General features: G+C 38.8%; 1 protein-coding gene across 3 annotated transcripts in view; it reads left to right on the plus strand.

Moving 5' to 3' along the window:
* The window catches only part of LOC124613234 (CREB-regulated transcription coactivator 1-like), a 382,746-nt gene that overhangs the window by 341,519 nt on the left and 25,821 nt on the right, over positions 1–15,406 (plus strand). For all 3 annotated transcript variants that reach the window (XM_047141909.1, XM_047141910.1, XM_047141911.1), the window contains one exon: positions 9,056–9,272. In XM_047141909.1, the coding sequence (XP_046997865.1) occupies positions 9,056–9,272 (217 nt within the window). The remainder of the gene's footprint in view (positions 1–9,055; positions 9,273–15,406) is intronic.

Below are 15,406 nucleotides of genomic sequence, written 5' to 3' on the forward strand. Positions count from 1 at the left end.
TACCTTCTTCTTCTCCTTCTTCTGAAGACATTTCACCACTAGCAAGGGGTCCGTCCCCATCCATAATCACAAAATTTGTTCAAATTTATGATATTCCTGTATGCAGGCCAGAAATGAAAGCAGCAGAAGTAGAGCTCCAGATAAGCAAGCAGGTCAGCCAAGGGATGAAGCATTTATGCTAGCATGTTTTCTGGGCAGCAGCTGATGCAGCGAAAAGAGTACAGAACAGTAATTAAAATATGGTTGAGTGCCTACCCAGAAACTATTTTGTAATTTTTTTGAATTTTCATATTACTTACACTACAAATAAACCAAAATAATTAGTATTTCCATAAGAGGTATGAAAAGGAAAGGCAAAGGAAAATTTGGGATAGCAAGTAAATATTTTGGAAGGGATTGTGAGGTGCACACAAGAACTTCGTATATAATATTAATTATTTTTATTGTTTTACAGCTGATAATTTACATGTTCTTGGGTGATATTCATCATAAAAAGGTTGAAGCAGCTATTTTCTTGGGAACTTGCACACATCATAATTGCTATATTTTTACAATTACATAGCTGTTTCAAAGTTTCTATAGAAAAACAAACTTTGTATAAATTCACAGAAGGTTCTCTCTCATAGCACAATTTTTGAGCAAACCTTGCATAACACATCATTTCGCCAAATATTGATGAGGGTAACTAGTGATGTGCAGTGGATTATATTTTGGTGCAATCTTCTGTTGATGCAATTTGTTATTTTCCCTCACAATGAGATGAGAGTGGTTTTGAAGCTTTTTGATCAGATTATTTAACTGATGATGCAGGATTGCACTAGCAGAGTGCATTTTGTGAGAGTCACTTTAATACTGCATAGCGGCAGTCTGTCTTCATCATGAAAAATCCTATCCTATAAGTGTGGATTTTTTTCTTCTCTCTTTGGAGTAGGTAAACACATTGTTGCACACTAACTTGTAGTCAATAAAACTTTCATTACTTTCTTGTGTTTTTCGGTTATTATCAGCGAATTTTCAGCTGTGATCAGATTGTTTTCGGTCAAAAGGAGTAAATTATAATCCAGTAGCATTTTGAAATATTGCTTCGATGTTTTAGTGTGGGTGCTATCTTCATAAGGCTCCTGTTTGTCTTCTACTGATGTTCCAGGGACATCAATATTTTCACTTGTAGTATGAGATAGTTTTGGTCAACTCAATATTTTTCACAGTATTCTGACTGTGTTCTGACAATATTCTCAAAAAATTAATGTTACTCAGTCAAGAGCAAAGCACATGAGCTCCATAGCTGTAGCTGGCATTTGCCACAATGGCTAATGGGTCAATTTCAGCTGCATCAGGAACCTGTTGTTTGTGTGCAGCTGTCAAAATAAAACGAACAGAATACGAAGTCCTGTAAGCTTTAATTACAATCCCTTCTTGAGAAGTTATTGGCACTGATTCCTGTGGTGCTGTACAACCACTTCTTGGAAATTTATTTCCATCCCCAGATTTTCCGTTTCACACCTGTTATGAATATAATAACAAACACAATATATTGAACATTATTTCACTTCATTTTTAGTGCAAGTAAAGAAAAAACTCAAAAGTTTCCACATAAGAACTCAACCTTACGTTCCTCGGATTACCATTCTGTGCTCTTTCTTCCATAACAGCTTCTGCTTGGAAATTACGCTAACATGAATAGCTCATGCCCCACCTGAACTGAGCCAAAAATGCTATTTTCTTTAAATGATTAGCATCTTCAGCTCCCATTTCTGCCACTTTCATTTCTGGCCAAGTCCTGAATGTATTGTAAATTTGTGACGATACAAAGCTACATTCCCCTTATAAGTTCACTACACTAATATTTGTGAAAGTTGTAATACCAAAGATACATATGAATAAAATTAACTTTATGCAGCAGATTAAGTAATTGGAACTACAGAACTGATCAAGACTACAGAATGTCACATGTTCTCTTGCTTTGAAAATTCAGTTTGGTGTAAAATTTTCTATCAAATTCCAACACTGCTGCTAGAAATGCCTCTGCATTGTCTTTTGGTGCCTCTTCACTACAGTATTTTGAAGTGTCAAGCATTGTAAAAGGCCACCGATGCAGTACATAAACAATCCTCTCATGCGCAAGTGATATCTGGGAGGGAGAAAAACTTGCTGGTGTGTATTGTAACAGAAGAAGTTGCTCACTTTATCCATTTTATCAACAAGCATCTAAAAAAAATTGGTGTATGCTTAGAGTTCTGTAATACACACTCCTGATTTAAAAAAAAAAAAGAAGCGTTCTGAAGGGGATGAAGAAGCGAAATGAAGGTTCACAGGATGAGTGGGATGAGATGTGACTTCAGTGATCACTATATTGAATCAAATTTACAGAGAACTTGGCAGCATCAGCCCACCTATCCCTATGAAGCTGCATCCCCTCTGAAACGAATCCATGCACTAATTTGGTTGGGAAAGGTGTATCCTCTCCTGAGGCAAGCTATCCCACAGTTGTTGTAACATATCCTTGATATTCTGGGCAGACTTGAAATCGGAATTGGTTCCACATGTTCTGTGGGATCTTGCTGTCCACAAGGCTACCTCATCATCACTCAGGCAGTTCATGGTGACAGGTGCCGTGTGTGGACCATCATTGTCCTGTTTAAAAATGGTACCATGGTACTGTCACATGAGGGTAACACATTAAGGAAGCAAGATCTGCCATCGGAGTTCCCTCAGTCACTGTTTGAAGTCATACTTGATGGCTCCCCACACCATGACACAAGGAGTTAACACTACTATGCCTTTCCAAAATATTGGGAGAATGGGACCTCTCCACCGGTCGCCACCATACTCACCAGCAATAGTTATCGGGGGGTAATGCAGAACCACAGTTTATCACTGAACACAATACAATGTGATGCAGTTTCCCAGTCACAGCACCATTCCAAACACACCCATTTGTGTTTAATCGTGTGCAACATTAATTCCCTAGTCTGCCTACTGCTTGTCTCTCAGCCAATGATGGGGTGACACGAGTGTCCATTACTTGCTCTTGTATGGCAGGCGCAGATATGAAAGGGTTTCAATGTGCTTGGTGTCTCACCATACTAGGTGTGGGAACAACACTAAATATGAATAAAACTAATTTATTCTGGTGGCTGTTGCAACTGTCATAGAGGAGAATTGTGATTGTAATCATTAACATAACCACAGCGTATGTGTATGAAGGTACATTGACGTCCAAATATGTCTTCTGGGTACTACATTTTTTTTGTCAGGCAGTGTATTCAAAGCCCCAAAACTTACATTGGATACCAAGAAGAAAGTGCTTAGGTTTCTTGTTGCAAGTTGTGTAACATTTATCTTGTATCCGTCATTTTCCGTGCACAGCTGCTGCTTGGTAATCCATTTTTTCCCCACAGTCCTCATGGACCATAAACATTGCCATTGTAGGATGGCATACATGCCTCAATGATGCAGATAACCATACTGTAGGTCAACCACATGGGAGATGTATCTGTAGAGAGGCCAGTTCCTTAAGAGGACAGCAGCTTTTGCAGTAGTTGCAGGGGTAATACTCAATGATCGATTGATGTGACCTTGTAACATGGTCTTCCTCCAGTGATACGGCAAATGCCAGAAGGATCATATTTATTGATGACATACAACTGTATTGTATGGTTTAATAATGCTGCCATCCTCTTGGGTAAAATACTCTGGAGGTTAAACAGCCATACTTTCAGACTCCAGGTGGGGCTACTCAGAATGATGATGTCTTCAAGAAAAACAAAACTGCTGTTCTGTGGATTGGAGCATTGAATGAATATTTCAACCTTCAATCGGGTAGAAAGGTTGAAAAATTTAAAAAGATAAATGGATAAGTTGGAGAAATATGTAGTTGTAATTAATTTAGTAAGATGGCAGGAAGATCAAAAAATTAAATAGGACAATGCAGGAGCATGTCTGATAATATATAAGAAAATAGCTATGTAAGTTACTGTGAACAATATAGTGAACACACTATTATAGCCAAGATAGATACAAAACCAACATCCACTACAGCAATAAGAATTCATATGCATACAAGCTCCACAGGTGATGAAGAGATTGAAAGAATGTAGGATGAACTAGTAGAAATTTTTCAGATAGTTAAAGAAAAATTTAATTGTAATGAGGGACAGTAGTTCTATAGTAGGAAAATGAAGAGAATGATCAATAGCTGTAGAACATGGGCTGTGGCATTACAGCAAAAGGGAAAGTCACCTGATAGAAATTCACAGTGACCCCAATTTTTTTGCAGTGAACACTTGGTTTAAGATACATGAAAGAAAGTTATGTACACTGAGGTGACAAAAGTTATGGGATACCTCTTAATATCATGCCAGACCACCTTTTGTCTGGTGTAGTGCAGCAGTCTGGCATGGGAGTGACTCAACAAGACGTTGGACGTCCCCTGCAGAAATACTGAGCCATGCTGCATCTATAGCTGTCCATAGTTATTAAATTGTTATCAATGCAGGATTTTGTGCACAAACAGACCTCTTGATTATGCCCCTTAAATGTTTAATGGGATTCATGTCAGGTGATCGGGGTGGCCAGTTGAATTGTCTAAAATGTTCTGCAAACCAGTCCCCAATAGTTGTGGCCTGGTGACATGGCACATTGTCGTTCATAGAAATTCCATCATTGTTTGGGAACATGAAGTCCATGAATGGCTGCAAAAGGTTTCCATATAGTCAAACATAACCATTTTCAGTCAATAATCAGTTCAGTTGTACCAGAGGACCCAGTCATTCCATGTAAATACAGCTCCCAGCGTTACAGAGTCACCACCAGGTTGCACAGTACCTTGTTGACAACTTGGGTTCATGACTTTGTGGGCTGTGCACCACACTTGAACCCTACCATTAGCTCTTACCAACTGAAATTGGGACTCATCTGATCAGGCCACAGCTTTCCAGTCATCCAGCGTCCAACCATTATGGTCATGAGCTCAAGAGAGGCATTACAGGCAATGTCATGCTGTTAGCAAAGGCACTAGAGTCGGTTGGCTGCTGCCAGAGCCCATGAATGTCAGATTTTGCTACACTGTCCTAATGGATAATTTCACCATATGTCCCACACTGATTTCATGGGTTATTTCATGCAGTGTTGCTTGTCTGTTAGTACTGACAACTCTGCTCGAACACCATTGCTCGTGGACATTAAGTGAAGGCCTTCAGCCACTGTATTGTCTGCAGTGAGAGATACTGCCTGAAATTTGGTATTGTTGGCACGCACATCACTGTGGATCTCGGAATATTGAATTCCCTGACAATTTCTGAAATGGACTGTCCCATGTGTCTGTCTCGAACTACCATTCTGTGTCTGTTAATTCCCATCGTGCAGCCATAATCACATTGGAAACCTTTTCACATGAATCACCTGAGTACAAATGACAGCTACTCCAATGCACTGCCCTTTTATACCTTGTGTTTGCAATACTACCGACACTTGTATATGTGCATAACACTATCCCATGACTTTTGTCACCTCAGTGAGACAGTGGAAAGTTTCATATAGATTGCATAATGGTAAGACAGATTTTGAAACCATATTTTAAGCTTCAAAACATTTTTAGAGGCACATGTGGTCACTGACCGTAATGTAGTGGTTATGAACTTCAGATGAAAACTGAAGAAATTGCGGACAGGTGGGAATTTAAAAGTGAGAGGACCGGGATGATTTGAAAGAATCGGAGATTGTTGAGTTTTAGTGGGTGCCATAGGCAATAACTGACCAGATCAGAGGAAAGAAATAAAAAGGAAACAAATCAATAGACTTGAGAGGTGTGCAGTAGTGAAGGCAGCAGAAGATTAAACGGGCAAAAAAGTTAAAGCGCAATAGAAGACACTGAATGACACAGGAGACTTTGTATTTAATTGGTGAAAGGGGGAAATATAAAGATGCACCAAATGAAGCAGGTGAAACCGAATACAGGTGTCAAAAAATTAGCTTGTCAGAAAGTGCAAAATGCCGAGGCAGGAAACACAAGGTTGTATAAACATGGTTGATTGTGGGAAAGATAAATGTTGCCTACAGAAAAATTAGAGAGACCATTGCAGAAAAGAGCAGCACTTGTATGAATATTAAAAGTGCAATTTGCAAATCAGTACTAAGTGAAGAAAGGAAAACCTGAAATGAATATATTATAGAAGGCGGAACACTGAAAGACCCAAGTTGATACAAGGCTCCTGAAGTATGTGATAGTCCCTCAAAATTATTGAAATCCTTGGGACAGCCAGCCACAGCAAAACTATTCCACCTGGTAAGGAAAACACTGTTAGTGAGACAGGGTTACACAAAATATATACAGAAGAATATAGAAGCCAACCTCAGGGAAGATCATTTTCGTTTTTGAAGAAATGTAGAAAGATGTGAGGCAATAATAGTCTAGAACCTATCTTAAAAGATAGACTGAAAAGAGGTAAACCTGCATTCATAGCATTTGCAAATTTAGAGAAAAATTTTGACTTTGTTGATTGGAATACAATTTTGGCAGCTTTGGAGGTAGCAGGGATAAAGTATAGGGAGTGAAAGTTTATCTAGGGTTTGTACAGAAACCGGACTGTTGTTGTAAGAGTTAAGAGTTGAAGGACATATAAGGGAGGCAGTAGTTGAGAATGTAGTGAGATAGGGTGTAATCTGTCCTCCATGTTATTCAGGCTGTACATTGAACAAACTTTGAAGGAAACCAAGGACAAATTTGGAAAGGGAATTAAAGTTCATTTGGGGGGGGGGGGGGGGGGCAAAAAATTTTATGTTTAACAGTGCCATTGTGAGACTGCAAAGGACTTGGGAGAGTAGTTGCATGGAATGAGTAGTGTCTTGAAAAGAGTTTATACGAAGAACAGCAATTGAATTAAAGCAAAGGTAATGGAATGTAGTCAAATTAAGTCAGGGGATGCTGAGGAAATTAGATTAGGAGTGAGATAGTAAAGGTAGTTAAGTTATGTTATTTGATCAGCAAAATAAGTGAAAATGGCCAAAACAGAGAGGGTATAACATGGAGAATGGCAGTAGGAAGAAAAGCTTTTCAGAAAAAGAAGAATTGTTAACATTGAATATACATTCAAATGTAAATGTTAGGAAACCTCCTCTGAAGGTAATTGTCTCAAGTACAGCCTTGTACAGAAGGTAAATGTGGACAATAAATCGTACAGACAAGAAGAGAATGGAAGCTTTTGAAATTCTGCACTGCAGGTGAGTGCTGAAGATTAGATGAGTAAATTGGAGAATTAATGAGGAGATGCTGCGCTTAGTTGGGGAGAAAAGGATGTTTGAAACAACTTGGCTAAGAAAAGGGACTGGTAGACAACACATCCTGAGACATCAGGGAGAATTGGTAAGGAGATACTGTGTTAAATTGTGAAGAAAGGAAATTTATGTGACAACTTGGCTAAGAGAAGTTGGTTGACGAAACATCCTGATGCATTAAGGAGTAATCGGTGTGGTATGAAGGGAGTTGTGGGGACTTATAATTGTAGAGGGAGACCAAGGCTGGACTACAGTGTGCAGATTCAAATAGGTGTACATTACAGTGAGAGTGAGGCTTGCACAGGATACACTAGTGTGGAGTGCTATATCAAACCGGTCTTCAGATTGAAGACCGCAACAACAACCATCATATCTTCTACTGTTCATTGTAATCATGCCGACAAAGTGATGGGCTGAGTGCCCACAAACTATCACTGAATTAAAGAATATGCTATTCAGACACATACAATTACCAATATCCATTTCAGAAAACGTGTTTGCAGGATAAACATTCTGTATTTGAATTACTTAAGTGTTTCATGCTACTGAAAAGGTGCAATATACAGTCAACTTGCAGTAGTTTTGTTCGTCATTGAGAAATGCTGTTACTTAGTGTAGACCCACAATAAACTAGCTTCTTTTTTGATTACTGACTGTGCCCATTGTATTTGCAGTGAAATAAGGAAGACAATTTAAATCAAAATACCAGGTACCTAGGTTTGATAATGAGAAGCTCCAGCCGGCCGGAGTGGCCGAGTGGTTCTAGGCGCTTGAGTCTGAGCTGCGCGACCGCTACGGTTGCAGGTTCGAATCCTGCCTTGGGCATGGATGTGTGTGACATCCTTAGGTTAGTTAGGTTTAAGTAGTTCTAAGTTCTAGGGGACTGATGACCTCTGCAGTTAAGTCCCATAGTGCTCAGAGCCATTTGAACCATTTTGAAAAGATCAGATGGAGTATAAATAATGGAAGTAGTAAAGGTAACAACTGTTTAATTGAAGTGCTGATCAATCAGTAGCCACATCAACAAATTTAGAAAATGTTGCTAAGCTTATGGAGCTAGCTAGTAAAGAATACACGAACACATCTCATGCTTCAGTGCTGGTAAAATTTATTGGCCAGGCCAGTGTAGCAGAGAAGTGATGCTTGTGCGTATGTGTATTACGCACAAGTTAGTCCTGAAGAAGGACGTTGCCCATAAGGTTAGTAACATTTCAGTCCTGTTTATATGCCTATCGACACTCGAGTACCGCAGCTATATTGTGGGTTGTTATCTTTACTCTGTCCCTTATAAATATCTATATTTTTTCCTTCACTGCTGTCACCAGTAACTTTCATAATTACTACCGTGAAAGAAGTCAACATCTTAACTAATTCATTTCCCAAACATTAGAGATTTGTGTATCAGTTCTCTGTGACAGTGTTGTCGTACCACTGACGGCAAAATTTTTGCATGTAAAAGGACGAAAGTGTAAAGTTTTCATTTGTTGATGCTTTTGTGGGATTTGTTCACCATGCTTAGAGTAATGTAAAATTGCACAGTTGCTGTTATTATTTTGTAATGCTAAAATTTACTGGAAATTATCATTTTTAAATTATTATTTGATTATCAGGTTATTTTAACCTGTGTAATGTATAAAATGTGTAAATCATGTAACTAACTATATTGAATAAATGCTACAAATATACATTTCCATTTGGATACTCTTTCATTGTGTTCTGATCACTATTTAGTAACTAGTGATGTTACTGGCTGTTTCACATTTATGTTTAAACTACACAGGCAATCAACCACGGAAGCCCAGTAGAAGAGAGCTCTGGTCTGACACAGATCAGCAGCCAAGAACTGAATGCAGCTGACCATGGTTACTACAGCCAGTCCCCATCACAACTTCATTACAACCGTCCAGTGGCAGTCAACCCCAGTGGTGGTAGTACCCAACAGACAACACCACAGACACCAAATACACCCTCCAGTATTCCTGATATTATTCTAACAGGTATGCAGTGCTCATTTTAATGACTAAGTAGGTTTCATTTATGAAAATCACATTATCAATAACTGTAAGGGAATACTGAAAATTAGTAAAGACTTGGACTGGAAACCACGGTTTTTGAAAACACTTGTATTTACAGGAAGATATAAAATAAATTAGGATAAAAATTAAAATCGTTATAGCTTTGTAGGGCTGAAACTAATTTTAGACATAGTTAATTAGGAGTATGAAAATACCATAAGTCTCTCTCTCTCTCTCTCTCTCTCTCTCTCTCTCTCTCTCTCTCTCTGTGTGTGTGTGTGTGTGTGTGTGTGTGTGTGCGCGTGCGCGCATGTGTGTCCCTCCAGTAAACACAACAGCAAAAATTTCTGTACTACCAGGGTTATTCAATAAGTAATGCCCCACATTTTTTATAAAAGGCCATTAATATACATAGACAAATGTACTTGTTGGTGCTTCACATTTGATATTTTTTCTATGTGCTGATGAAATTTCAAACCATTCTGGCAGATGACAGAGCTATAGTACAGCGTCAAAATGACATCTACATATGACTCATGTTACAAGCAGGTGCTGTTATTGAATTCTTGTCTGCAGAAAAAGAAACCTTGGTGAACATCCATAAACATTTGTGTGCAGTGTATGGCGATGCTGCTGTTGATAGGAATGCAGTTGAACAATGGGTCAAGAAATTTACAGCCTCCGGAAATGCAGAAACAGAACTCTGTGATCAGCCACACTCGGAGCTTCCTGTCACAGCTACTACTCCATACATGCTGAATCGTGCAGATGTCATGATTCATGCCGACTGGTGCATCACAACTCAACAGTTGGCTCTGCAGTTGTTGGTCAGCATTGGAAGTGCATCTGTGATGATCGAGACTCTCGGCTATTCAGAGAGATGCTCACAATGGTTTCCACGAATGCTCACAGCCAAGTTGGGTTGGACATCATTGCCTCATCCACCCTACAATCCAGACTTGACACCCTCAGACTTCCATCTCTTTGGGCCACTTAAAGATTCTCTACAGGGAACACACTTTGAAGATGACAGGAGTTCCAGTCATGCAGTGAAAACATGGCTATGCCTACATGACAAGAGCTTTTACCAGCAGGAAATACATGCTCTGTCAGAACATTGGCGTACGACCATAGGACGTGATGGAGACTACGTAGAAAAATAGGACATGGATGAGACATGTTGATGTATATTGTCACAAAATTCTAACGCTTAACAATAAATATATTCTGAGAAAAAAAAGTGTGCAGCATTACTTACTGAAAGACCCTCGTAATTATATTTGATTGATATTGCACATTTAAATGTTACAATATTTTGAAAACTGTCAGAGACTATTGTGTAATTTGTTGAAATATTGTGCACAGAATGAATTTATCAACTTGGTTATAAATTTGAAAACATAGTATCTTATTGTATTTTGTCGTATTTACATACTTCAGCTACTTCATTCTTTGTATATTCCAGGTGCCACGCATGCAGTGTCTCATTATGATGAGACACATGCTAAATGATTTTCAAAAGTAATACTTTTCTTCATAAAAAGCTATAAGAGAATTATCTGTTTATAACTTTGTCCACTGAGTTAGATTTGCAAAGCAAAAATGATATAAATGTCCTAGTAATTTCTACTTGTCTAAATGGCTCCTGTTTGCGCTGCTCTGCCCTAGTATTGAATTCCTTTTTTTCTGATGGTGGTGGGTGCAAGGAGATTGTGTTAAGCTGTTCATTGTAATCTTCATGAGGAAGCTATTTCCAATTATAACTGCATAATATGCGTAAAGCAAAGTTTATGGCTATAGATAGAGAGATGCTGAATCAAACGCATTTGGCTCTCAAGAGATCAATATGTGATGCCTTCAATGATTATTGTAGCAGAACATTGTCAAGTGATCTTTCGCAGAACCCAAAAGAATTCTGGTCGTATGTAACGGCTGCTTGTGGCACCAAAGTTAGTGTCCAGTCCCTAGCAAATGAGACGGGAACTGAAATTGAGGATAGCAAAGCAAAAGCTTAGATGCTAGACTTGTTTTTAAATGTTGCTTTACAAAGGAAAATCCAGGAGAATTACCTCAATTTAATCCTTGTACCACAGAAAAGAAGAATGAAATATGTATTAATGTCAGCTGAAATCATTAAAACTGAACAAAGCTCCAGGCCCCTATGGAATCCCTATGAGAGTCTATACTGAATTTGCAGCCGAGTTAGCCCTTCTTTCAACTATGATCTGTTGTAGATACCTATTTTTTAAAAAAAAAAAAAAAAAAAAAAAAAAAAAAAAAAAAAAAAAAAAAAAAAAAAAGGAAGAAGATAAAACACTGTGCCCAGTTCTTGGAAATAGGCATAGGTCACACCCGTCTACAAGAAGGAGAGTAGAAGTGATCCATAAAACTACCGCCCAATATCCTTGACATTATTTGTAGCAGAATCTTGGAACATATTCTGAGTTCAAACATAATGAGGTATCCTGAACAGAACGACCTCCTCAGTGCCAACCACAATGGATTTTGGAAACATCGATCATTTGAAACACAACTTACACTTTTTTTACACGACATACTGAAAGCTTTGGATCAAGGCAACCAGATAGATGCAGTGTTCCTTGATTTGACTCAGTACCACACCTATGATTATTGTCAAAGGTATGACCTTATAGGGTGACATTTGTGTCTGGATTGAGGACTTTTATGTAGAGAGGGCGCAGCAAGTTATCTTGGAAGGGGAGTCATCATCAGATGTGGAAATAACTTCAGATGTGCTGGGACCCTTGCTGTTTGCATTGTATATTAATGACCTTGCAGACAATATTAACAGTAAAATCAGGCTTTTTGCAGATGATGCAGTTATTTATAATGAAGTGCTATCCCAAAGAAGCTCCATAAATATTCACTCAGATCTCGATAATATTTAAATGTGAAGCAGAGATTGGCAACTTGCTCTGAGTGTTCAGAAATGTAAAATTGTGCACGTCAACAAATGAAAACATGTAGTATTCTTAAACTATAATATCAATGAGTCACTGTTGGAATTGGCCAACTTGTACAAATACATGCGTGTAACACTTTGTAGGGATATGAAACAGAATGACCACACAGGTTCAGTCAGAGGTAAAGCAGGTGGTGGACTTCATTCACTGGGGAAGTACAATCAGTGTGCAATCAGTGTACAATTCACTCATGCAACAAGTTCTAGAATACTGCTAAAGTGTGTGGGACACGTACTGGATACAACTACAGGGGATATTGAATGCATACAGAGAAAGGCAGCACAAATGGTCACAAGTGTGTTTGAACTCATAGACTCTGGAAGATAAATGTAAACTATCAAGAGAAAGTTTATTCACATAGTTTCAAGAACTGGCTTTGAATGATGACTCTAGGAATATACTAGTGTGAATGGAACAGGAAGAAGCCCCAATAAATGGCCCACTGTGACATACCCTTTGCCATGCACCTCATAGTGGTTTGCAGAGTATAGATGTAGATGTAGATGTGTAATTCCTATTAGTGTGCACCACCAGATATTTTTATCTTTCTGCCTTATGGATTTAAGTATACCTTCTCTTCCATGCTCTACTGTTACTGATAAAGTTACTTTCCATCTTGCGTAGAACTGTATGAATAACATGTTTTCGAAGTTAGGTTTTTTGTGATCACTTCATTACCTCATTACCTGTAAACCTCTCATTTTGAAATTGTGGAAGTTTCAGAATAAAAGCCTTCAGTTCATATTTATGCAAGTCTTACAGAAGTATCAAGCTGTCAAATAATTTTGTTACTTAGGACAGATTTTTTCCTTTTATTCTATAAGAATTAAGAATATAACATTCTTTTACAAAAAAAATTAGCAAGCACTCAAGGTTTGAGGGAACACTAGAAGTATGTGTGATAAACAGATACTTTTCTGAAGTTGACAACCAACCATTAAGTTCTGCTAGTGGTCATAACCTTCTGGTTTTCTGATATTTAAGGAATGAATAATATGCATTCAGTAGCTGTAGCTGTAGGTGTTGGAAACATGCAGCAGTCCTCAGCAGTTAGGAGGCGTAAGTCAGTAGCAAAGTCTAACAGAAAGAAGAAGGTTGTGCTGCTAGGTAGTTCAGATGGTAGAGATGTGGGCCAACAGGTGCAGGATGTGATGGGGAGTGAGTACCAGGTCACCAGCATTGTGAAGCCTAGTGCGGGGTTGGCTCGGGTGACTGACTGCATAGAGGAATTATAGGAATTTTACGAAGGAGGATCAGGTAGTGATAGTGGGTGGAGCACGTAATAGTCTTGATAGGGATGGGGAATATGATGTAGGTGGTGACCTGGTAAAGATAGCTACTCAAACTGGTAGCACTAATGTGCATTTCATGCAATTGTTTCAGCATCATGATCAGTGTTATCTTAATGTGGCTGTGAGGTGCGTTAACATGGGGCTGGAGAGGGCACTGATGGCAGAGGGCATGGATCACATTGTAGTGGATCCAGTTTAGTCTATCAGTAGATCATGTTTCAGTAGGCACGGACTGCACCTCAATAGGTGTGGGAGGGGGAGGCTGGCAAAGCTTTTGGGTGACAATGTAGTGGGGGGGTGGTGGAATCACACATGGAAAAATTCCTGTAGTAATTGGTGTTAGAGCTGCACCTTTTTTAGATGGAAGTCATAGGTATACCTGCTTAAAGGAAGTCCCTCTAACCAAGGAATCACCTTCAGAGAATGTCATGTTTCCAAGTAGAGAAGGAATTAATTATTTCATCAAAATATAAAAGGTGTTAGAGATAAAGTTAGTGAACTTGCTTATAGATGTTGACTCTGAAATTACTGGTATATTGGAGCAACACTTAAATAATTTGACAGTTCAGAGGCTTCCTTTATCAGGATACAGATTAGCTGGCTCTTTTTCAAAGAATTCCTTGCGAGGTGGCGCAGTGGCCATGTATGTAAAATAACAATATTCCATTTGAGTCCATAGATGGATCACGGCACTGCACTGAACAGATATTAGAATAGTCCATTAAATTTTGGGCATGTTTCCGCACCAATAAAAAAATTTCCTCCACTGATATTTCGGCCATGTATCATCTGACCATCCTCAGAGTGAGTCACAAGACTGACGACAAGATGCCAAGCATGCCCTTATATGCGCCACGGTGGTGGTACAGCGCAAGCGGGTCACAGATGCTGGTTGGCAGCAAAAAAAAAATACAGACATTCGATTCGCTTATCGATGTATGATTGGCGGCAGTGACACCATAATGACTTCTCTGCAGCTCTGTAGTTTAATTACCCCAAGAGCCGGATTTGGACAAAGCATGGAATCTGGCTCTTGGGGGGGGGGGGGGGGGGGTAAAAGGCCGTGCTTGGCATCTTGTCATCAGTCTTGTGATTCAGTTTGAAGATAGCTGAACGATATGTGACCAAAATATCAGTGGAGGAAATTTTACTTGCGTGGATGCATGCCCGAAATTTAATGGACTATTCATTACGCCGCAAGAAGTTGAAAAGATATTTGAATGTTGTCCAGAGGCAGTTGAATTTAATGAAACTAATTTTCTAATTTTTATTGTTTGGAGGTCCCCTAACTCTGACTTCAGAGCATTTCCGCTCAAGCTAGAGAGGGTTCTCGATTCACTTTATGGGAAGTACCAGAAATTAGTTATATGTGGTGACTTCAGTATTAATTTTGTATATGATTGTGCAAGAAAAAGGATGTTGGTAGATCCCCTAAATTAATTTGATCTGATGCAGACTGTGTTTTTTCTAACTATGGTGCAGTAGAACAGTAGTAAAGCCATAGACAATATTTGTAGTCATTCTTCATTATTAGATGGGCATTCTGTTAATAAAAGGGTGAATGGCATTTCAGACGACCATGATGCACAAATTTTAACACTAAAAGGCTTTTTCACTCAAACAGATGTCGCATATGATTAAAAACTATGTAGGAAAGTTAATCCTATGTCAAAAAGAGTTTTCTAAAACTTCTCAAGGAACAAGAGTGGCAGGATGTTTATAGTGCCAACAACATAGATGACAAATATAATGCTTTTCTTAACACATTTCTCGTGCTCTTTGAGAGTTGCTTTCCATTAGAATGTTCTAAAAGGGGTACTAGCAGAAAAGGCAGCCGAGT

Source organism: Schistocerca americana, chromosome 4 (assembly GCF_021461395.2).
Source record: "Schistocerca americana isolate TAMUIC-IGC-003095 chromosome 4, iqSchAmer2.1, whole genome shotgun sequence".
NCBI classification, from domain to species: Eukaryota; Metazoa; Arthropoda; class Insecta; order Orthoptera; family Acrididae; genus Schistocerca; species Schistocerca americana.